We start from the raw sequence: 24,444 nt of genomic DNA, 5'->3' as shown, positions 1-24,444 counted from the left end.
AACGCTTTCGGTTGCCATGTATATCTATATATTCATTCATTTTTCTGGTGTTCTTTGAATTGACTGATTTTATGGCAAATATTTTTCTTATCAGCCATGATTTTTTATGCACTGTTTGATATATCCCAATGATGATTATTTTGACTTGAAGAAAAGTCTCAGACTCTTGTACATATATGCATGAAAAATGTTTATCAGTTGTAAATGGCAGGTAAAGAAGTATGAATATATTTGAATGAAGGTAAAATTACTGTGATTGAATTGTTCACATAGAGACCAGTTGCTATATAGACACTATTTGAGTTAATTCCGTATTCTTAATATTACTTGTTTTCTGCTACTATCTGCCTGATGTATTATATTTCCCAATATGAGTATTTTATTTAGCCGTCTACTTCTTCCGTAAAAGCGACACGGTTTATCTCTGACTTGAGTTCTGTTTACACAGAGAGCGGAGCCGACCCGCATCAAGCTGTCCAAGTTGAGGGAGGTGAGCAAGTGGTGTGGTCTTCGAAAAACTTTGGAATACAAAGTTGCCATAGTTCTTATTATTTCCAGTGAATAACTGATGTGTTACTGCTGAGAAAAATGACTATCCTACACCTTCCTCCCTTTTGTCATGTCTTTTATGATTAATCAGCGAATAATTTCAGGTCAAAAACGCCAGACTGCCATGGTTAGCTGATGACTATGAAGAGCCGGTATGTTTGCACAGAACATTATTGGAACCTGTGCCTGAATGGGAGTGTTCCCTTGCTATATATGTACATGTATACTCTTATGCATATAGGCCTACACATGCATTGTATATACAGTATACATGTATATCTGTCCTCTTTTTGACCATTTTCCTTTACAGCCTTTTATTGCATCCGTTTAGACTGAAGGAAATCACCCAGCATGCCCTCCAGGCGTCCTGCATCCTACATAGGACGTCTCGAGGTCTTGAGAAATGTCCTTTGGTTATTGTGCCACCAAGCATTTTTATAGGCTTGTCCCCTCCCCTATCCATCCGGATCCTGTCTTGTATTTATCGTGGATAGGATGTTTCATGGTCTACCCAAGCTTTTACCTATTCAGGATACATGATGGAATCCTCCAGGACTTGTCACAACTCGAGAACTTTTCATGTCTTAATATTCCCCCCCGCCCCCTAGAAGGCACAATGAAGTCCTCTAGAATATTTTCCTAGAATATCTGGTTGCACAGTCCTCCCGGAAAAGCTGTTCCCAACATGCATGAAAGAGTCCTGAAGGACTCGTCCCATTTCAGGCTTTTTCCTCCCCCAGGAAGCATGATGGAGTCACCCTGACATTAGTCGTATTTCATAGTCTATTTTAGGATATCCCTCCCTGCACCTCCACCCCCCTCCCAGACACCTGCATCGTCCTAACAAACATGCATTGTCTTCAACCCAAGAATTGCCTTGAACGCTCTATTCCTCCCTTCTCAAAGGACGTTTTCCTTTTGTCTTCCATTCCAGAAAACTCCCGCAAAGAAACCCGTACAGTTCACGACTCTCAAACCCACGAAAGTAAGATCATCCTGTTTTCTTTGCACGGAAGAAGGCCGTTGACTAACAATCAAGTGTAGTTTGTTTAATTAGTTTGGTGGTTTCCTTTTGTTGTTTGTTGTTTACCACCCCCCTCTCTCTCTCTCTCTCTCTCTCTCTCTCTCTCTCTCTCTCTCTCTCTCTCTCTCTCTCTCTCTCTCTCGTATGTCATATTCATTTTTATGTCTAGTGAGATGAATGATGACTACTTTCTTGCCCTTTATCTTAAGGACGAATAGTAAATCTGAGACGTTCACGAAGAGATTGAAGAGGTCAAAGTTTTTGGTCTAGAATCAGATTTGAGGTTTAAAAATCTTAGTGATAATACATGAATGAATTTGATTTTAAGTTAATATGTTAATGAATTCTTTATACCAATTAATTTTCCCCATTTGTATTTTACACATTAGAATATAGATAATGATTTTGAACCTTAACTCTATTTTTTTGGATGTTCTCAGTTTTGTTCGCAATCTTTGACATAATGTCATTTCAGTTTTTCTTCTACATCAGATATTTTTAAAGTTCATTTATTTTCCAGTAAAACATTTCATTAGGTCAAGGTAAGACTAAATGATGTATTACTGTGCAAAGGAGTGATTTCTTTCAAAAGCAAGAGGATTTATTCACAGGAAAAAATTTACATCTGAAATTTCCAATTTGTAATAAGAACAGCTGATAATGCTGCATTGGGTTTAGGAACTAAACTTTTTCAAGAAATTGTAAATTTCAGTCAGCGTCTCCTTTTGGGGCCACCAGTCAAACTACAGCAGCTACATGCGAAATATAAACTTAGCCACTCGCCTTTGACCTTACCCAAAAGACTTGAGAGTGGGTATTCAAGAGATTCATCCTAAGGGTGCATTCACACTGCAGGAAAACATGTGATGAACATGAGTCGGGGCACTGTTGCAAACACATCTGAAACAGGTTCAGTACAAGTCAGTGACTGTGGTATTCCTGACCAGTACTGCATAGGATTATCTGCACTGAATACAGAATTTAGACCAGAGGCCAAACACTAGAACCTATGAGGTCATTCAGTGGTAAACGGAAATTGACAGTAAAAGGTTTGAAAGGTGTAACAGGAGGAAAACCTCAAAGCAGTTGCACTATGAATCAATTGTTAGGAGAAGGTGGAAAGTAAGATGGAAGAAAGCATATGAAAGGAGGTACAGTAAAATAAGCATAGGATTATCTAGCATTTTGCCTTAGGTTCGTTCTCCACTCATGTTGACTTGTTTTCAACCTGTTTGTGATATGTATGCGACAAGTTGCCGACATGTTAATGACATGTTTTACTGCAGTGTGGACGTACTCTTCCCTAACCTACTTGATGGGGGGAAAATGGGTAAACCTCCAAATTAATATGACACGAAATGGCCTCCCTGGCCACAGCGCCGGGTCATGTGGCCCAAATTTCGTACATTCATTCATTTCCATATTAATATTTTAATAAAGGAATGTTCATAATAGTCACTAGAGTTGGAGTAGCCGGATTCGTAGGTAGCTGTGTTCATAATTATTTACAGGTAGTATGACTGGACCCCATCTCTCTGACAGTCTCATTTATCTGTACCTTTGGCCATGTTTAGAAGTTAGAAAATTATTCTATTATTAGTTGATGATTATTACTTTTCATTATACAACGTGAAAATTTAACATCTGCCGTCTAGGTAACAGCTACCCATTTCACAGAGTGCATTATTGATCATTTTATTCAATGATTTTTCTTCATTTCTTTTAAGCTTGGTTTTAGAGGATAGATATTTATTTCAATGTTAATTGCAGACGTCAGACACCGACAAGGTTCCATGGTGGGAACAGGATACGAGAGACTTCAACAAGGTATGGCACATTGTTCTATTCCAGATATTTTATATATTTTTTTTTTATGAATGATAAAATTGAAACCGGGTCGTTAGGGTATCATATGCAATTTTTTATATTTTTTTAAAACGAGTTTTCATTTTGGAATAAAAAAAAAATCATCAAACAGCTCTCTTATTTTTTATGTCTTAAGCTTTCAAATTCATCTAAAAAAAATATAAAGAATTATATCCATCTGTATTGCTTTGATAAAACTAGTTTCCAGCGGGAATACACATTTTTCTGGACAATAAATTCCATAAATTCCACTTTGAGTGGAGCGCATTCTCATTTATGTCATTTTTCCAGAACAATAAAATACCACCTCCTCCACCCATGCCTGGAATCCCACCACCACCTCCGATGCCAGGGGTACCGCCACCACCACCACCTCCGCCAGGAGTAAAGTTCAACAAGAAGCCTATGTCAGAGACCCAGAAAGCTCACCTGGATAATATAAGAAAGGCTGTCAGAACCAGACCAGACTGGAACACTGTTCTGAAGCACATTGAGGTGAGTTAGCGTGGTTCATTGCTTTTGAGATGCCAAGGCCGTCTATTCTGTAGTTACTTTTTGGATTTTAAAGCCTCTTGTTCTGTTGTTGCCTGTTGAATGTCAGGGGTCTCTTTATCTGCGGTTACCTTTGTATTCCAGAGTCCTGGAGTCTCCTGTTCTGTAGGTAGCTTTTAGATTCCAGAGACCATTGTTACCTTTTGGATTCCTAAATCCTAGAGCCTCCTGGTCTGTAGGTAGCTTTTGGATTCCTGAGATTATTGTTACCTTTTGGATTCCTAAGTCCTAGAGCCTCCTGGTCTGTAGGTAGCTTTTGGATTCCAGAGACTACTGTTACCTTTTGGATTCCTGAGTCCTAGAGCCTCCTGTTCTGTAAGTTACCTCTTGGATTTCAGAGCCTACTGTTCTGTAATTACTTTTAGATCCTAGAGCCTCTTGTTTCATTGTTTCCTTTGCGATTTCAGAGCCACCTGCTCTGATGTTACCTTTTGGAATCCAACCCTCCTGTTCTTTGGTTACCCTTGGATTCCAGATTCACCCAGTCCATAATTACCTTTTGATATCAGAGCCCCTGTTTTATAGCTACTGTTAAGACTCCAGAACCATGTTTTCTGCTGTTAACTTTTGGACTCCAAAACCTCCTGTTCTGTGATTACCTTTGATTTCTTTGTCATTTTTTCTTTATCTCTCTGTCAGGTTTGCTTTCAGGCGTCTGGATAGTATTTTATTTAACACAGCTACAGTAATACTATAAAGTGCCATTCTCCTGCCTTAATTATAACTGATTAATTTTTTACGGCAGTAATTTACTGGCATTGCTTTCTCTGTTTTTCATGAATGTCTTCATTCTATGGAGTTTTTTTTTATGAATATTGCCTATGTCTGTGTAGAATACCTGTGCATGTATGTTGATACATTTTAATAATGTGGAATATGAGATTGAACGAAACAGTGTGAACATTGGCTAGTTAATGGAAGTTGGTTATCTTCTTTGTGAAAGATTCAGGAGTAGCAATGCAGGATAGGAAGATTGCCAGAGGAACTGTAGCATGTTTCAGACAAGAGAAAAGGATGTCTTCTAATGATGTTTATTTATGCTTTAGTCCATCTCTCATTTTCAGGGTGGCACGAAACTGAGACACGTTAATCCTGGAGAAAAAAGTGACAGATCACAACCTATTCTGCCAAAATCTCGAGGCAAAGGAGGAAGCGTAAGTGGCCTGAATATATTTTAAGTATCCGCACACATGCATACATTTCTCTGTTTATAGAGTGCTACTCCAAATGAATTTTACTGCTTTTGTGGTGTGCGGAAGTACCTCAAAATTCTCTGTACACAGTAGCCATCTAGTTGCTTAGTGGAAGAAGCTTCAATGAACCTTTGATATTCTAGACAAACTCAGTGACACTCATGATATTTTAGGCATGATGTTAAGTGTCTTGAAAACCAAATACTGCAAAGGGAGCAGATGTCAACCTTGTTTATTATTCCAGTTCGTCTATGAGTCGGAGAAGCCCAACGCCCACAATGAGCTGCTACGAGAGATCCACAGGGGTGTTAGGCTGAGAAAAACAAGAACGGATGACAGAAGTAAACCAGATTTCAAAGCACTAGGTTAGTTCATTTCCTGTTACAAAATAAATTCAGAAAGTCCGTCAGGTTAGCTCTTTTCTATTTTGAAATAAGGTTTCAGGGCTCTAGATTAATTCTGTATTTGCCAAACCAGATTCTAAAGTTCTGTGTTAGTTCTTTGCTTGTCAAGACAAATTTCAGAAAGTCCATAAGATTATCTCTTTATTACTCTCTAAATTAGGTTCCAGGGCTCTTGATTACTTCTTTATATACTTCAAACCAGATTTCAGGCCCTGGTTCAATTCTTAACTCTTTAAACCAAATCTCAAAGGTCTATAAAGTTAGCCTTTTACTTTAAACAAGATTTCAAAACTGTCAATTAGTTCTCTACTCTCCAAATCAGATTCTGAAGCTTTGGGTAATATTGTGTTAGGTGATAGTGGATGGTAGGTCCTTCCATTAAATTAATAGTTTTAAGGAATTACTTACAGGTTTCCATGGTTTTGGATTGCAAATAGACATAATGACTTACAGCAGTCGAAAATGTATTTTTAACATTACAAATCAAAAACAAACTCACAGGTGAAAGTGAAGATTAGTTAACCATCAAAATGAAATGAATAGAAATATACATTTGCATTATAAACAAAAGTATTAGGTGTAGAGATGCACTAGACATACTGACTGAAAGAAGGTGAGTAGTTGGGTTGTTATGACTAACAGTCTGAGGTGTAAATGATGCATGTCTAAAAATGGTCAGAAAATAGTTTAGAAATTAAATGTTAAAAAAGATAGGAAAGCAGTAAATGAAAATGAGTGAACATGTCTTTTATGTAGCTTGTGCCTTAGGATGTTGGTGGCACCACCTATAAATTACTCATTCATAATGAAACGTGTTAAGTATAGATGTACTTTGTAGGTGGTATCTTTTATGTTACCAATGCACATATTATTATAATTATGGGAGTCACACACATCTTCTGTGCTCTCTAGGTCTGCGTAAGTTGCGTCGCCAGCTCACGACAGAAGAGAAGAAGCAGCAACCACCAATGGAAGCGATGCCTTCCTCGTCTGACGAGGAAGAGGACATCGACCACATGAGAGATGACTTGCAGGCAACCAAGAGCCAACTTGCTGAAGAGATCAAGAACAGGAAGAAGGTTGAGAGAGAGAACAAGTTACTCAAGATTGATGTCGAAGCCTTACAGGCAGAAGTCAAGAAACTGAAGAGGCAAATAAGGGAGACAGGAGACCATAAACCCCTCTTGAATGGAGAAGCAGATGAAATTGTGCCAAAGCTAGAGAAATCCATGAGCAAGTTGCGCATGCGTGACGAGGACGCTCTCGACTTCTCGGAGTTAGACAATCTGGAAACTGAAATCAACAATTTGAAAGGTCAGGTCGACTTCCATAAGAAGCAAGCAGATGAATATTTAGACAAATATGAAGAGGTCACGCAGAAACTAATTGTGTCAGAAAACACTGCAGACGAATGGGAATTGCGTGGTACCTATTATGAGAAGAAGTTCAAGGCTCTCCAAAAGGAACAGAATATTGAGCTTCCTGACATTGAAACTGTGGGTATCCAGACAGATCCAGTCGAAATTGATGGGGCACCGCCATCATCACCTACCACTGCTAATGATTTACAGCCATTCCCAATTTTACCCAACAAATCAGGAAGCAGGAGAAGTTTCTCATCATTCAACCGAATGGAAAGTTTCAAGGAAGAAGAAGAGGAGGAGGATGCAGAAGATGAAGCAGAGTCTGAAGAAGAGGAAGAGGAGGAAGAAGAGGAGGAGGAGGAGGAGGAGGAAGAGGAGGAGCAGCAGGATGGTGAAGTGGATGAAGAGAAAGCTGCAGCAAAAGCGCAGCAGAAGAAAGAGGAACGGGAACTCAAGCTGTGGAAGAACAAATTAGACCACCTCAAAGAAAAGGGACAGAACATCAAGAATGACAGGAACAGCTTGAGAGAGAAGATCAAGGGTTATTTCAAACAAATGAGAGAGGAACGACAGGAGTACCTTAAGAAAAAGGAGGAACTGGAGGAGCTAGCCAAGTGTCTGAAGGAGGACGAAGAGGAGGATGAAGATGAGGAAGAGGAGGAGGAAGAAGAGGAGCAACTGCCAGCAGAGAATGAAGGGAATGGATGGTGGTTTGATGAACCAACTCAGAAGCCAAAGGTGCTCAAGAGGAGGAAAAAGAAGAAAGGCCACAATAATGAAGATGAGGAAGAGGTGAATGACATTTCGACTCTAGATGACCCCATGTGGAGTGACTCAGAGGAGGAAGAGAGTGAATCGGATGACGAAGAGGCCAGTTTCCAGACCAGGCTTGAAAGCCTTAAGGATAGAACACAGAAGCATGAGGAGACTACGAGTGCTAAGAAGAAGGACAACTACATGCTCAAGACCCAGATTGAACGCTGCGAGGACATGCTGGCCGTCGAGAAACTCAGACACAAGAGACTAGACGAAGAACTACAAATGTTGCTATCAGAAGTCTCGTAGCAATGCCATGTGTGATATAAATTTTGAGATTAGTGATAATGGCATAGATGATCTGAAATATTTTTTCTAGGGAAGCCAAGGGCACTGGGAGCTTTGTTGGCTGGTATAATGCATGAGTACAAGCTTTGCGCACAAATGCCTTCCTATTTTTTTCCTATGATTGTTGACAGTGTGATAGTAGACAGCAAATACCATAATATCGAAAACAAGAAGGAAAGAAAGAGGGAGAAAAATGTAGGAGGATGAGAGAATGAGGCAGAATCCAGAATTCTGACCAGGAGAATCAACGTTACCCAGTTATTGCGTAAGTATATATTTATTTTTATTAAAGTATGAAGTGTCTACTTAGTACTTCCCTCTCCTTCGAGGTATGAGCTTGAAACTGCTGCAGAGCGTGAATGGTCATTGGCATAAATGCATGCGTGTGTCTCTGTCTCTGCCTCTTTCCTTCCTTCTAATTGGCCTAGGATAGAACGCTCATTTTGAATAAAATGAATGGGTTGATTAGGATAGGTATCGGAGCTTTAGGATTAGAGCTACATGCTATGTGTATGATATTCTCTGAATGAGTGAATCTTTGGGATTATTGCCAAGATGTGTACATGTGATGTGGATGACAGTTGTGATGCTGATGGTGACGTTTCAGTTCTTAACATTCTCATTCTAAATAATGCAGGCAGAATTCACACCACCCCGTGGGAGGTGTCACTTCATATTACCCATTGGGTGGTATAACTTAAAATTTTATACACCACCCTGTGGAGGTGTTACTTTAGATCCTCATCACCCAGTGGGTAATGTAACTTAATATTCTACACCACTTTGTGGGAGGTATCAGGGTAATATTACCTTCACCCCATGGGAGGTCTCACTTAAAATTTGACACCACCATTTGGGAGGTGTCGCTAAAGATTTCCACAGCCTGTGGGAGGTGCCTCTTCAAGATTTAGTGTCATCTCTCATTCGAGATTGTTTTTGTCTTCTCTCACTTGATGTTGTCTTGCAGTATATGATTTATTAATATACGATTAACTTGCATGGAATATTAAGAAGCTAAAGTGGTTCACAACTCTAATAAAAATTTAAAAATAGATTTGTGTTTCAATCATGCCTCATTTCTACAGAAGATGGCTGAAGACCACATTTCAGACCAGTTTGGGGTTGAATGTTAAAGAGATCACCCCAAAGGTTTACGAGTTTTATGTTTGTTGCTCTCAGTCTTCCTCACCTATCAGTTGTACACTGTTCCCATGCCCGGACAGGTAACCCCTTTTATAAGTCTAGAATTATGTTTTTTATCCATCGCTAATTCTTAATCTACTGTTGTTATTATGTATATGTTTATTTATTTAATGTTAAGCCTTGTTCTTTTCTTTTCACATATGGCAATCTACTCTGAGTAAGCTTGCTTAGCAAAGTAGTGACTACTTTGAAGCTTGTTCAGTTTGAGTCACATTAGCTGATTGGTCTGAGTCCAGAGACTGATACCAAGTTTCCTACTCCCTCTAACTCCTTGCCATCTCTTACAGACCGCATGTTATGCAAGACCTTGTGCCAGCTTAATCTGTACCGATTGCTAATCGTATGAATGTGCGCAGATTTTGAAAAAGGTACTAGTAATTTCAAGGGTATATAAACACAATGTTTTATTTCCATTTAATTTAGAGTTTTCTTGGGAACAGTTTCATTGTGTTTCCATCTTCAGGTCGTAGGATAAGTTCTCCTAGGAGTTTGAGGTCCTCCCTCCGGGTGCAGCTCTCAACCCGGAACTTCCTCAGGATGGTACTCAGGACAATCTTTTCCTCCATCAAAGCGAATTTTTGACCTGTGAGAGAAGAGAAAGAGGGGAAAGTGACTTCTAGGGCTTTTATCTATGTAAAAGGTCGTCTTCTTACTTCATTTATCATTGATCATATTGGAGCTTTTTTCTAATAAATTTAGAGTAACTGGGTACGGAGCTAACACTTATATGATGTACCTCCAAAACCTTTTGAAATGTACAGATAGTAGTGCTGTAATAGGGATTCATTTCTTGTTATTTTATTGTGAATGTCCCTGATGTGGAGAAACTATTTCCCAAACATTTTCCCCAATTGCTTCTCTTGTCTACGTCCACTTCACCTAGGCCTATTTTGATTTGACTTATTTTTTCTCTGTTCTTTTCATATATCTGTAAACGTATTATTTTTATTAACAGATTAGTTGTTTTTTATGTCAATACTTTATCAAACATTCTTTTCAGCTTCAGAATCTCTAAACGTCTCACAGTCTTAAAGCAAATACAGAAGTTTCAGCTTGCGTACAATTCTGATTCCACTATTTATGCCCTACAACTTTCTTTCAAAGGGACAGACCTGTCCCCACTTTGGCATAGACCCCAGGGTAATGGCACCATGTACCCTCTACCCTCTGAAGGATTAGATGTGCAATGAGCTTCTCCACTCTCTTCTGTCCTGTGCTAATTCTGCCAGACCTCACCTCAGGTTTCAGGTCTTTGTGTATCCCATTTTTCCTCGGCCTTCTTACGGATCTGTCTGTCCCACTTCCATAGCTATTGCTTTTCTGACAAGCTTTTCTCATTCCCTCTTATCAGATGGCCAGTCTTTGAGATCTCAGTCTGTGTTCTAGCCAGTGGACACGACAGTCTCCGTCATTTCTTCATTCATAATACAATTTTCCCTTTAATTTTAGTAGTCTATGAGCACATGTTTCCTAAATCTCTTCCATTTTACCTTTCAGCATGCATGTCTCTGCTGCACAGTAGTGCAGGCCTTATGTAACCCTCATAAGGCTTTGCTTTCTCTACTCATAAGACATTTGTATTCACCTGTAAGCTAGCTATGTCTCTCCATTTTGAACATGCAGCAAATGCCCCTCTTACTGCCCTCTCAGCTTAGGCACAGTCCACAGTACCCCCAAGGTAACAGTAATTCTCTACTTCTTCTAAAGCTGCCTATCTATCACATAAGTGCTCCCAGTACTTTCTTTTTCGTCTTTTTCTTCATCTTCATCTTTACTGCTATTCCCTGGATGTGTCTTCTCCAATGGTTCTATTCAAAATTTTCCTCCTCCACTAAACCCTTCTTCAAATACTCCTTTGCTTTATCACTACACCTCATCCTTTTCCTCCCTCTTGACCCTCTTCCTGTGATGGGTTCCACCCAAGCCCTCTTCACTCCCTCCTCACCCATCCTCACCATATGGCCATACCATGTCAAGCTCGACTCCCTTATCAGTAATCTTGACCACCCTGCCACCTGTCCAAGTTTCTTCCTCCTTATTTCTATTCAACTCCTCAACTCAGAAAACAAATTATTATTATTATTATTATTATTATTATTATTATTATTATTATTATTCAGATGATGAACCCTATTCATATGGAACAAGCCCACAGGGAACAATGACTTGAAATTCAAGCTTCCAAAGAATATGGTGTTCATTAGGAAAAAGTAAGAGGAGGTAAAGGGAAATACAGAAAGAAGAGATCTCACTGATTAAAAATTTAAAAATCTATAAAAATGTAGAGAGATACACCCTTACCAATACAGTTTCTTGGTCCTGCGCTGAAGGGAACGTAGGCGTAAGGATGTCTGTTGAGGCAGTTCTCAGGCAGGAAGCGGTCAGGATCGAAGACCTCGGGTTTCGGAAACTGTTCAGGGTCACGGTGCAGCCTGAAGGTGATGATCAGAATCGTCGTTCCGACAGGGATGCGGTAGTTGTCTGGTGGAGAGAAGCATTCATAATGACAGAAGTATTATTACTTCTAGAAAAGCAAGCCAAAATAGGTCATTAAACTTGCTAAACAAGCCTGTACGAAATACATAGTGCTTACTTTTGAAAAGGGATCGGATAAGAAGTGTAATAATATATATATATATACATTATATATATATATATATATATATATATATATATATATATAATATATAGCCTGTCAACTCCTGTCTAATAATGGTATATATTATTTGGCGAGTAACAACATTTACTCATTTTCTGAATAACTCTCTTACCAATGACAGCCTCCTCCCTGAGTTCCCTCCCGATGAAGGGGACGGAAGGGAAGATCCTCAGGGCTTCCTTGATGCAATTTTCGGTGTACTTCAAGTCGCGCAGGTCGTTCATGGTGATGGGGCGGTCGTCGCCCCCGAAGATCGAGTCGATTTCCTCGTGCACGCGAGCCTTTTCATAAAAAAGAATAAAGACATGTAAATTATATATATGTATATATATACACGAGTATATACCCCGCAGGGGCGTAGTGCCATCAGTGCACCTCACGGTGTACACTGTAGGCATTACTAAAGGTTCTTTGCGGCGTCCCCTCGGCCCCTAGCTGCAACCCCCTTTCATTCATTTTGCTGTACCTACATTCATATTGTCTTTCTTCCATCTTGCTATCCACCTCCTAACAGTTATTTCATAGTGCAACTGCGAGGTTTTCCGCCTGTTCCACCTTTCAAACTTGCCTACTCTCACATTCCTTTCCAGCGCTGAATGACCTCATAGGTCCCAGTGCTTGGCCTTTGGCCTAAGCTACATTACAGGTATATATATATATATATATATATATATATATATATATATATATATATATATATATATATATATATATATATATATATATATATATATTTGGAAATGAAGACATGGCAACGTGTTTCAGAGAAATAAGTTTCAGGCTCACAACAGGACTAAGTTAAGTATACCTTAGTTTTACCAGACCACTGAGCTGATTAACAGCTCTCCTAGGGCTGGCCCAAAGGATTAGACTTATTTTTACGTGGCTAAGAACCAATTGGTTACTTAGCAACGGGACCTACAGCTTATTGTGGAATCCGAACCAAATTATAGCGAGAAATGAATTTCTATCACCAGAAATAAATTCCTCTAACTCTTCATCAGTCGGCCGGGGAATTGAACTCCGGCCCATCGAGTGACAGTCCGCAGCTCTACCGACTCACCCAATGAAGAGCTTTCACAACGGGACTGAACCCGGGTCTTTCAAGTGAAAGTCCGGGGCGTTAGCAGTTCGGACGCAATGCCCTGGACTCTTACTCGAAAAACTGGAGTTCGGTCCCGTTGTGAGTCGGGAGTTTATATGCATAAATGTATATATTTATTTATTTATTTATTTATGAATATATATTTACATTCATTTTTGATTTTTGGATGAGGTTGAAAGCCCCATGTCCTTTTTTTTTTAACCCACGTTGTGGCCCACCACATTATGCAACGATGGCATAATGAATTTACTCAGGAACGGGCGTAAGCTATATCACCCACCTTGGGAACGATCTTGGGACTTGCAGGTGAGTTGAGCATAGTAATCAGGGGACCATGATATACATACATATATACATTATATATATACTGTATATATATATATATATATATATATATATATATATATATATATATATATATATATATATATATATATGAACTAGATAAACAGCTATCGGAAATAGAAATTTAAAATAGCAGATATTTTGAGAAGAAAAATTAGCCGGGCAAACGAACTATTTTTTAGACATATCAGAAACCAGAACAACTTTCATGTCCTAACATTGTTTACACAATCATTTAAAAGAAAAAAACAACCACCTGGATGTCCGGATGACACCCGAGGAGGTACAACGACCAGTTGATGGCCGCGGCAGTCGTGTCGTGGCCCTCGAACATGAATGTGTCCACCTCCTCTCGTATGTCTTCGTCGGTGATTGTTGGGTCGTTCTCGGAGGCTTCGAGGAGCAGATCCAGGAAGGCTAGGCGTTGTTTCTTGCCTGAAAGTATTCGATTGGATTAATGAATTTACTGCCTTCTTTAAACAGTGGAGATAATTAGTATAAAATTATTTCACCTGCACTTAAATTCATTAGTTAGAAATGTCTATAGTTTTTTTTTTTTTGTAGTGATTGGCTTATGTTTGCTAGATCCATGGATTGCCACGTAGGGGGGTGTGCCAATGTCAACTGAGTCCACAAAAATGGAGTAGGGGTAAAGGCTCGTTAAAAATCGGAAGGGAGAGAGGTGTGTATATTTACATAGGCCTATATGTATATAAGCACAGGTAAAGTAATATGCCATTTATGGTTTCATCTTAGGTTCTTTGTTAAATAAATGCAAAGATGCCAGTGCTGTGATTAGCTTAATTGCTTTATGATTCGCCAACAGCGTAATATTGATGATGTGTGAATACGCACACAACTGTGGTCAGTACCTCTTAAAAGTTAAAGCTAAAAATTTATCAGTAATTGAGTCACAACCGACAGAATTTCTCAGTTTAACATAACTCAGTCTTTTCATTCACAGTAATGAGTTAATTTTTTGTAATCCTTAAATGGGACCCAGTGCAAATAGCCAACATAACTAAAAATAACATATAAAGAGCACTGGACAAATCAGACTACAGTAGCCTACCTTACGCGAACAAACACATACCTATGAAAGCGTCATCTTCTGTCTTGGCCTCCTCGGGTTTCACCTTCTTCCTTTCGCGATAAGCGTCGCGTCTTTCCTTGATGCAGCTGTAGGACATGTCGTGAAGGACCTTCAAGCAAGAGTTGAACTCCTTGGCGTATCCCGAAATCTTGTAGAGGATGTCTGGCTGCAACCAGGGACGCGCTTGACGCTGCTGGATTAATGCTCCTATTCTGTTGGAATTGAAATATCGAGGAGAGAATTTCAGCAATACTGCAAGTTTATGACGTTACTGTATTCATTTAAGTTGGTTATCAAGCTTCTAATTGTCAGAAGTGTGATGGGAGGATTAGGTATGGGTTAAAAAAAAAAAAGTACTGGTACAATTTTCACGCAAAACGGGGCACACTAGACTATGTTGGCCGAACTACCATTACGTCGAACCTCAAATGAGATCCCAATTACTTTTGAATAATGCAAATTTAATTAAACTTGTGTTCTTATTTACATTGTCTTCATTCTTTGTAAGGAACATATTACAAAGAAAGGTTTGTAATTTTTTATACCATTTTCAAACCGTATAATATTATTTCAAACACGATTTCTACTCTGACGATGCCGGACTCCCATACACAGAAGCATCAAGAACGTAAACAGAGTTTGGTTCGTGCAGTTATCAACTCCGTTTTCCGTGAATATAGCAACTATTAATAAACGTGATTCAGGAACCTGGAATGATCTGTTTAACTCATTAATTAAAGCAGCGATGAACACCGGCGATTTTAATGCAGGTAAGCGATTTGGACGCGTTTGTTCGTTGTTGAACTTTGAAGGTACACAAATCCCCGGACGAAATGTCGTTCTGTATTCGAAAGAAGAGGTCTAGTGGTAGAGCGTTGAGACAGACGAGAGCGTGCTGAAGTATTCAAGGGAATATACATATGTGTGTATGTGTGTTTACATGTGCAATAACTACCCATAAACATGTAGCTGTATATATCTAAAGTGGAATAACAGGAGACATTAATTCTAAAGTAGTTCATTTCTGTGGGAGAAGATACATGAAAAAATTAAATATAAACACATAATGGAAACCAGTATATCTTGATTTGAAAGTAAGTGAATCGTGGAAAAAAAAACCGCTACAAACATTCAACTGAAATTAATTTCTACGGGAGAAAACGACCAGGAAAGCAAAACCAACACCATCTTACCTGTAGACAGCTCTCACGTATTCGGACTCGCTGTTTCCTTGAGCATTGATGCAGCGGCCCATTGCGCTCTCTGTTAATAAAAATTCATGTATTTATTTATTTACTTAGTTATTGTCGAGGGCGTTTATTTTGCAAGGGTGGTACACGCACGTAACGATGCAAATATTTCCGTGGCATCGGAAAGTACACTAGTTTCGTTTTCATGAGAAATTGTTAAGGTTACGTTAATACATACCGTGAAAGAAATTAAGGACCATGTCGAGATTAGCGAACCCAACATTTCCATGCCAAGAACAACGAACCCAATGATCCCCATGTAAAGAATGGCCATCCCTTTCCGGTCCGAACTCCAATGCCACATGAGGGCTAGTACTAAACGCGGCGAAACAGCGATTCATCTACAGTCGCCGTGTTTAGTACTAGCCCCTGGGGGTTATCAAATGTATTTCGCATTGTTTAGTACTAGCCCTTGGGGAATCAAATGTCTGGTACCGAAGTGTTTATGTCTAGAACAGCGAACCCGATTATTCCCATGTAAAGAATAACGAACCCAATAACCTTCATGTAAAGAATAGCGAACCCTGCTGTGAGTGGGTTCGCTAATCTTGACATGGTCCGAAATTGACAACTGTACAGAAGTATCAGTAATGCAGATCAACAGAATACGAAAGAGAGAGACTGGGAGAATATACTGTATATATACGACTCACCACATATAATATCCAAAGTGCAGAGAGTAATGAAGGGGAAAATATCGAAGGGTTTCCCATCGGCTTTCTTTTCCAACTTCTTGATCATGACGTCACTCTGGTTGTTAAATACCTCGACGAAGTCTTCCAAGATTTTGAAGTGGAAGGCTGGCGTCAGCAGCTTTCGCCTGGAGTGCCATTTTTGACCTGGATTTTTTTTTGGGACAAAAAAATTAGTTTTGTTATGGCACTTACGCGAACGTGCATTCATTTACATATGCATAATACACTGAGTTTGCACCAAGGGGAGCCATTTGCTGAGACATCAAAAATTGTCGTTTTTAAAAGCAAAAAATATAGGAATCAGCAGATCAGAAGAACTTTGCTTTTCATAAAGTAACAAACGTTGTAACTAACATCCATCTACAAGTTCTAACTCCAACAACCAACTCCAACTTTTTTCCACTAATAGATATCTCCAACTTCTCATAACCAAAAGCTATCTCCAACCTCTCATCACCAACACCTACTCCAGCTTCTCATCACCAACAACGATCTCCAACAAGCACCTCCCATCTCAGCAACATTGATCACACACTTATCCTCATACCCGTAGGTGGGTAGTGCCGTCAGTTCACCCTCAAGCGGTGCACTGTAGGCATTACTTGAAGTTCTTTGCAGCATCCCTTGGGCCCCTAGCTGCAACCCCTTTCGTTCCTTTTACAGTACCCCCATTCATATTCTCTCTCTAACAATTTTTTCATAGCGCAGCTGCGAGGTTTTCCATCTGTTATACCTTTCAAACCTTTCTACTCTAAGTTTCCGTTTCAGCGCCGAATGACCTCATAGGTCCCAGCGCTCGGCCTAAATTCTGTAGCCCACCCATTCCATCCACTTGAACTCACCAACACTTGTCTCCAACAACCGCTTCCAGTTTCTCACCTGTAGAAGTGAGGAGTCCAGTTCCCAGCCAGGGGTGCAGGAAGTTGTAATCTCGACTCTTGTCCAGGTGTTTTTGACTGCTCAGAATCACCTGTAGTACACGAATGGCCAATGAGACTTATTCTTTGTTATTATAACCTTTAGTATGTTCAGGAAATATATTCTTTGTTATCACAACCATCAGTATGCTCAGGAAAACATATATCACTTTATTCCAGTATTACAAAAAGCTTCGCCAAGCAAGACAGATGCCAACAGCAGATGGTAAACATTCCACTAAACATGTAATCACACAAGCAAAAACATTCAACATCGATGCTGCGAGATGCTAAATGCTCTGATGAATTATGTTCTACAAGCAGTGCACACAAAGATATTTTTTTACAGGACACAATAATACTAGAAAATAATTTTCAAGTGGTACCATTAATACAAGATAAGTGAGTCGTGCTCAAGTCATTTTCATGAGTCATTCTCAAGTCATTTTCAAGTGGTATCAATAAGCTCGGAATCAGGTACCATTATTTTGCGTATTGACAAAGGGGCCATTTGTGGGAAAGGTTAGCCTCAGAGTGAAGGGCATTACGCGTAGAATATCGTTGTTATACAGGATTTTATATATATATATATATATATATATATATATATATATATATATATATATATATATATATATATATATATATATATTCGTACAACCATATTAATACATAAAATATGAAATTTGCATTGCTTCATTATTAACAGCACAAAAACTCCAAATTTACCCATTTCAAGAAACTTATGGAGAAAGATACCTGTTTTGGTGGGTGTGTGTGTGTGTGTGTGTGATGAACCATTGGTGTGACTTAGACGTAGTTTTACTGTTTTAATAATACGGCCGCCCGTATTAAATTTCTCACTTGAAACATTATTACTGCTGACTGTACTGCTAGCAGTAATAGCATGATGACAACACTGCTATTATTATTATTATTATTATTATTATTATTATTATTATTTCATGAAAGCTTGGCGTTCTCAGTAAAAACGAAGGATCACCAGTCGTAACGAATGGAAAGCCACGTGAAACACGAGCAGCCTTTGAAACAAGACTCAGACTTGACACAAGTCAAGTTCAGCCTAATACAACAACACGTAACATGCTTTGACCAGCAATCCCCATTTAAGACGACATACCCACACACACACACACAAAATGCCCACACACACACACAAAATGCCCGTTCGTCATGGTACTGTAGCCAGGTATTTCAGGAAGCGACAAAATTACAAAACTACGGAATCTAGAAGCGGTATCACGTGACCACGTCAACGAACATGCTCCGGTGGTTAGACCGATTCACGCAAGGTTTGTGGTTTAGCTTTGCCTCACACACTAAAGGCTGGCAGAGAACGTGCCCTAATGGCCCCTCCTGAAGGAATGCGGGTAGACAAACCGAAAATTCCTTCCTATAGCGAGTACCTCTGCGGAAGATGCACTGTAGAGAAAGACAAAAGGACGAGGTCCCAGCGAGGCTCGTGCAATAGGATGCACCCATCCCCAAATATGTATCAACCCATTGACCCGCTGGAACAGTTCTGCAATGGAGAGTGACCACGACTGTGTAGATAGACAAACAGTATACATATTGCCATAACACACACACACACACACACATTACTTGAGAATCGTCACTTTCGGAGTAAATCGCCTTGATTGTTATTCTCCTCCCGCGAAGCCTCTGAGTTTACTTTCTTTTTTTGCGTTCTTCGTTTGCTCTCAAGTCCTCTTTGGTTTTCAGTGCTTGAGTTTACTATCATATTTACCACTATGCAGTGTAATATTTACTTTCATGTAACAGGATGTGCGCGTTCATATCGTGTCAAGATCTACATGTTAATGTCAAACAACATAACATTTAAGATGCTTATGTGCATATATATATATATATATATATATATATATATATATATATATATATATATATATATATATATATATATATATATATGGGTGTATTTACATATGCTAAAATATGTAAATTTTAAATTACCAAATATTCCATGATAACTACACAGGAACAACAACAAAACAACGAAAAATATACATACTACAAACTATATAATATTATGTGTAATTTTAAGTACATAAGTAAGTACTGTTTATAGGCGAAACAGAATCACAACCATATTCTACTGACAGAATTTGTACCTCTGCCCCGGATGATTTTAACAGCTGGACCATAGGCCTCTGTCCTGCCCACACCCTCCTAATGGGTGTTAAGCAGCTCCAAACGTAAGTCGATCCTTTAACTTGCTGAAAGAGTTCTGGAAAGAACAAAGCATTCAACTCTTAGTATCGCCAGTGAGTAACATTAATAGTACTAAAAAGACGGAGAAGATGCGGAACTGTGTTGCCTATATGATTTAGTATGTTGCATGGGGAACCATGGTTAAAGCATACCCCTGCCAGTACATTGAACTCGTACTAAAATAGTCTATGTGATGCCTATATGATTTAGTATGTTGCATGAGGAGAGCACCATGGTTAAAGCGTACCCCTGTCCGGGATTTAGATTTGCAGTACATTGAACTCGTACTAAAATAGTCTATGTGATGCCTATATGATTTAGTATGTTGCATGAGGAGAGCACCATGGTTAAAGCGTACCCCGTCCGGGATTTAGATTTGCGGTACATTGAACTCGTACTAAAATAGTCTATGTGATGCCTAAAAGTAGTCTGAGGAGAGCACCATGGTTCGAACCCCTGTCCGGGATTTAGGATTGAACTCGTACTAAAATAGTCTATTTCACGGATCTCGTAGACCGAGACTAGGCTACCATTTCAACATGGCTGGCAGAATCTGTGGGGTGTACTTACTATATCCAAAAATCAAAATGCAAATCAATTCCCCTTTTTTAACTATATCATGACATGCTTAAACACCTATGGAGCATCAAGTGCATTGTCTGGTGTATTCTCACCGATGATCACCATGAATAAGAAAAAGACGTATTTATTTCTGGTGGTCGCAATGAGGAAGTGGTTTTCGCATCTTATACCAGTTCGCTTTCAGTCAGATAAACAAACTGTATTCAGCCTAACATCAAATGTGGTTACTTGTGTTATTGTGTATGCACATGTGCAACCCATTAGGCTGATGATCATTATTTGTTTGGGATAACGACGCAGTACATGATATAAAATATCAAAGCATCACCAAAAATCGGAAAATGTTATTTCGAACTGATTTATGACTTTCTTGATATTTTTCGTTCGACCCGCCACAGGACGCCCAGCAACAGCTCGATCTACAGCGCATGCGATGGGTCGTGTCCATTAATTGTGGGTCATAGACCAGCCACTGGGGTCATTTTCAATCAATGGTTTCATTACTTTAAAACTGAAACAAAAGAAAATCCTTTCATCTAGTTTCGTAAATTAAGCTATTTTGACTTCCTCATATTACTTGAAGTCTTAAACTAGTGTTGTTCAGTGAAGTGAACCAGTTCGAATTTTGCCACCACGGTGTTAACATATAGCCAGCAGTTATTGTTGTTTGACAATGCATACTCCTGAAAGACAGAATATCAAGTGTTTTTACAATAACCATCGATTGCCAGGCGTTCTGAGAATAAGCTGAGTGTGTTTAATTTCTCTGAAGAAAAGACGAGTTTTTGGAACAAGGGACAGGATCGGGTCTACCTGGAACATTAAGAACGACTTTTACTGTCAACAGTAGCACGATTTTAGCCAGAGGTAAGATATTTTATATAAGTTTGATTCCACATATGTTAGATGGAAGCAGGACCCACTAAACTAAGTTAGCGTGTATATTGTTTGTTATGGGGTTGAAAGTGGAAGTGAGGGTTCATGGTCAAATGTAGTTGGTCAAGATGTGCGGAATAGCTCATGAAGTGGAAGCCGAGAATTACAACTCGCATTCGGTCGACACCAATTTGCGTCGAAAACCAATTATTTTTTTGCATGTTCCTTGGGGCAACTATAAATTATCAAAGCTGCTATTTCTAATAGAAATGTCACTAGCCAAGGTTGTTTTCACAACCCTACTTGGGGCGTCCCAAAGTTATATTAATAGTCCGTCGGTGGGGAAATAGAGCAAAGGGTCCAAAGGCAGGTTTTGTAGATATTAGTGATGAATGTTGAGGGTTGCCGCGAAAGCACTAAATGCGCAGGTCTTATATATATTGCTAGCGACGCACTTAACAGTTCCTAATTAGAACAGGAATGTTATTGTTAATTCACATGCGAGTGCAACATCAATCGTATTAAAAAGGGTAGTCTCAAAGCAGGAAGTTTGGCCATAAATATTTTCTTTCGTGGGAAAATTACAAAAAATAAAATCTCTGCAATGGGTGCTCTGCTTGCATGAAAATATTGTTTATTGCACAGCATACTTCATTAGTATCAATATCGATATATGATTTAAGTATTTACCTATGAGTACAAGCTTAACCTGGTTAGTTTGATCAAAACATTAGGCCGAAAGAATTCAGGTAGTCAGATTGAATTCCGTCTCGCTGTAAGAACAATCATCGGTGTTTGAATTCTTGGCCTGAAATCCTCAATATAGAAAAGTCTACTGGGAAAAATTAACCCATTAGCGACTTAATGTAACTATCGGGAAAAATCAGCTGTTACCAGAAAGCTGATAACACGAAAAGGGTTGAAGATGATTTTTAGAATATCCTTAGGAATTGGGATAAGGAAAATAAAAGAGGAGAAAAAGACAACTCATACTGATTCAAGACGGATTCATGCAAGCAATGCAAATAATAGACATTACTATATACATCCATACATCATATATATAATAAATATATAATATGTTATATATATAATATATATATAATGATAGAACTGAAGCATACCTCGCGCTCAGGCCTCCAGTCTCAAATATTGCTCACAAAAGCTAAACATAACGGGTTAAAATATCGTGACCATAGTGCAGTGACAGCTTGTAAATGCGTCTCAACGCTATTTTTTCAAAGTTGGAGCTACACAACATGCACAAAAGCCTGTAAACCAGTGGCTCTCAACCATTTTTGGCCCATGCACCCTTTCACCATATTTCAGAATGTCACTCCCCACACCCCTTTCCAAAATTGTCTGCCACAAAAGGTGCATTCCAAATAATATGCATATATAATAGTAAAAATTCTTATTCTTAGTATTTAATAGCGATTGTGTCGGCCTAGAACCAGTTTGAGCCTGCCAATCTGTGGTCACAATTCCCCTGAAACTCTGAAATTCCCCCTGGTTGAGAACCACTGCTGTAACGAACACAGCAAAATGACTTGGGTACCTCTGCAGCTGAACACCTGTACAACACAACCATAGGAAAGGGTCCTATCCAGAATTTTGCGAGATCAGTTTGATGACTCCATATGTAAGCGCCGCCCCTGGCGCTTTGGAAAAATTCTGCAAACATATTTATGATTAGTTATTGTTTATTCAGTGCCAAGTTGAATAAACTATCTTCCCCAGATAGTTACCTCAAGGGTTTTAACCTGGTATGTATCCACCTTTGCGGCGTGTTGAGTACAACCCCGTGTGGGATGACCGTAGCAACATTTACAAAAGACTGTAAATATCATAAAGATAATGACCCCCAAAGAAATGCTAGGCGTAGATAACGACCCCCCAAACACCCTTGGGGGTCCCCTAAAGGCGTAGGCTCCAGGGAAAAACAGAAGACATTGGTCTAAATCCCAATCATATTTTAACTAGAATCTTCATACAAAGGAGATTTGACTCAAAGGTCCTCTGCATTTTCGGTAACTTAGTGTTTTATACAAGTTCTAATGACGTGTAATCGACTCAGATGACGTATTGACTTCAGTTGTTTATCCACATTGCTCATGTGAACATAATATTATCCCAGGCTCTCTGAGAAAGAGATTGCAATCAGTCAATATCTATACCGGGAAACCCCAATAAATAAATCATGAAGTATACGTAAGAAACCGAGTGGTAGCTTCCTGTATCTTTTATCAACATATTTTGTAAGATTTTTAAGCTTAGATTGTCTTGGAAAGGCAACATGCTGTCTTTTTCCCTTTTAGTTTCGCATTTGATAGTTTGAACTTGCCCATTCGGTCTGCTGAAAGAGAATCATTAAAACTTTCCCAGCCACTGTCTCAGAACGCAATAATTCTGTTTCAGAATGCTATGTACCATATAAAGGTTTCATAAAGGGGGGAGGGGACATTCATACTAGTCAAATGATTTTCATTATATCGACTTATAGAAAATAACATTGTTGCTTACGCACACGTTATTCAGTTTTGCAGTTTTATTGAGGCCAAGAGAATGATGATATTCTTGTCGTTTCAATGTCCTACTTAGAAGAAAAATTTACACACACACAAACAAACATATCACGTCTAGACAGAAGTTAGATGTTATTATTTTCGACGAAATCTTCCGCGCCGCCTTCTTACGAAAGTTGATAGTAATTCTCCAAGATACTTTGATAACTCGTACGTTAAAGAACTTCTCTGGATCCTGGTTGGATACTATTAGGAGCAGAGGGATTCTGTCCCAATATGCCATTAAGAACCCATAGAAATACGGGAGAAAACGGTTGTTCATTATATATGATTCCGAGAAAACGATTATTTTTTTATAACCTCCTGTAGGAATGGAAGTGGAATATAGAATTTTGGCCAAAGGCCAAGCGCTGGGACTCATCAGGTCATTCAGCGCTGAAAGGGAAACTGACAGTGAAAAGGTTTGAAAGGCGTAACAGGAGGAAAACCTCGCTGTTGCACTATGAAACAATTGTTAGGAGAGGATGGAAAGTAAGCTGGAAGAAAGAATATGAACAGAGATACAGTAAAATGAACAAGGGGTTGCAGCTAGGGTCCGAAGGGACGATGCAAAGAACCTTAAGTAATGCCCACAGTGCACCACATGAGGTGCACTGACGGCACTAGGCCCCTGTGCTGTAGTTTTGGCTGATTTAGAAAAATATGCAGCGATGCTAAATACGAACAATATGTTAATTTCTTACAGGCCTTTCTTCATTTAACAATTCAGGAGCTTTATTAATGGAGGCCTTTTTATCCAAAAGTATAATATCTCATGTAGGTCGGAATTTACAACAATATGTTCCCGCTCGCGTCAAGTTTTGGCTTTTTGAAACCTCTTTT

General features: G+C 39.1%; 2 protein-coding genes across 6 annotated transcripts in view; one reads left to right on the top strand and one right to left on the bottom strand.

Moving 5' to 3' along the window:
* Positions 1 to 9,110, top strand: part of LOC136830122 (myb-like protein X) — a 74,017-nt gene extending 64,907 nt beyond the window's left edge. Inside the window, exons 22-28 of the mRNA XM_067089313.1 lie at positions 449 to 490; positions 654 to 701; positions 3,344 to 3,400; positions 3,731 to 3,934; positions 5,056 to 5,145; positions 5,429 to 5,549; positions 6,501 to 9,110. Coding sequence (XP_066945414.1) covers positions 449 to 490; positions 654 to 701; positions 3,344 to 3,400; positions 3,731 to 3,934; positions 5,056 to 5,145; positions 5,429 to 5,549; positions 6,501 to 8,017 — 2,079 coding nt within the window. The 3' untranslated portion in view covers positions 8,018 to 9,110. The remainder of the gene's footprint in view (positions 1 to 448; positions 491 to 653; positions 702 to 3,343; positions 3,401 to 3,730; positions 3,935 to 5,055; positions 5,146 to 5,428; positions 5,550 to 6,500) is intronic.
* A 551-nt stretch (positions 9,111 to 9,661) lies between these two features.
* Positions 9,662 to 24,444, bottom strand: part of LOC136830205 (cytochrome P450 4c3-like) — a 30,894-nt gene continuing 16,111 nt past the window's right edge. For 3 of the 5 annotated variants that reach the window (XM_067089500.1, XM_067089496.1, XM_067089501.1), the window contains 8 exons: positions 17,286 to 17,376; positions 16,365 to 16,550; positions 15,655 to 15,724; positions 14,462 to 14,673; positions 13,625 to 13,803; positions 12,031 to 12,199; positions 11,561 to 11,740; positions 9,662 to 9,842 (listed from right to left, as the gene is read on the bottom strand). In XM_067089500.1, coding sequence (XP_066945601.1) covers positions 9,679 to 9,842; positions 11,561 to 11,740; positions 12,031 to 12,199; positions 13,625 to 13,803; positions 14,462 to 14,673; positions 15,655 to 15,724; positions 16,365 to 16,550; positions 17,286 to 17,376 — 1,251 coding nt within the window. In that variant the 3' untranslated portion in view covers positions 9,662 to 9,678. Of the gene's footprint in view, positions 9,843 to 11,560; positions 11,741 to 12,030; positions 12,200 to 13,624; positions 13,804 to 14,461; positions 14,674 to 15,654; positions 15,725 to 16,364; positions 16,551 to 17,285; positions 17,377 to 18,750; positions 18,867 to 19,479; positions 19,596 to 24,444 lie in introns of all 5 variants that reach the window. The other 2 variants (XM_067089497.1, XM_067089498.1) reach the window with 2 other exon arrangements.

This window comes from Macrobrachium rosenbergii, chromosome 46 (assembly GCF_040412425.1).
Source record: "Macrobrachium rosenbergii isolate ZJJX-2024 chromosome 46, ASM4041242v1, whole genome shotgun sequence".
NCBI classification, from domain to species: domain Eukaryota; kingdom Metazoa; phylum Arthropoda; class Malacostraca; order Decapoda; family Palaemonidae; genus Macrobrachium; species Macrobrachium rosenbergii.
Note: the sequence above shows the minus strand (reverse complement) of the source record. Positions and strands in the feature narration are given on the sequence as shown.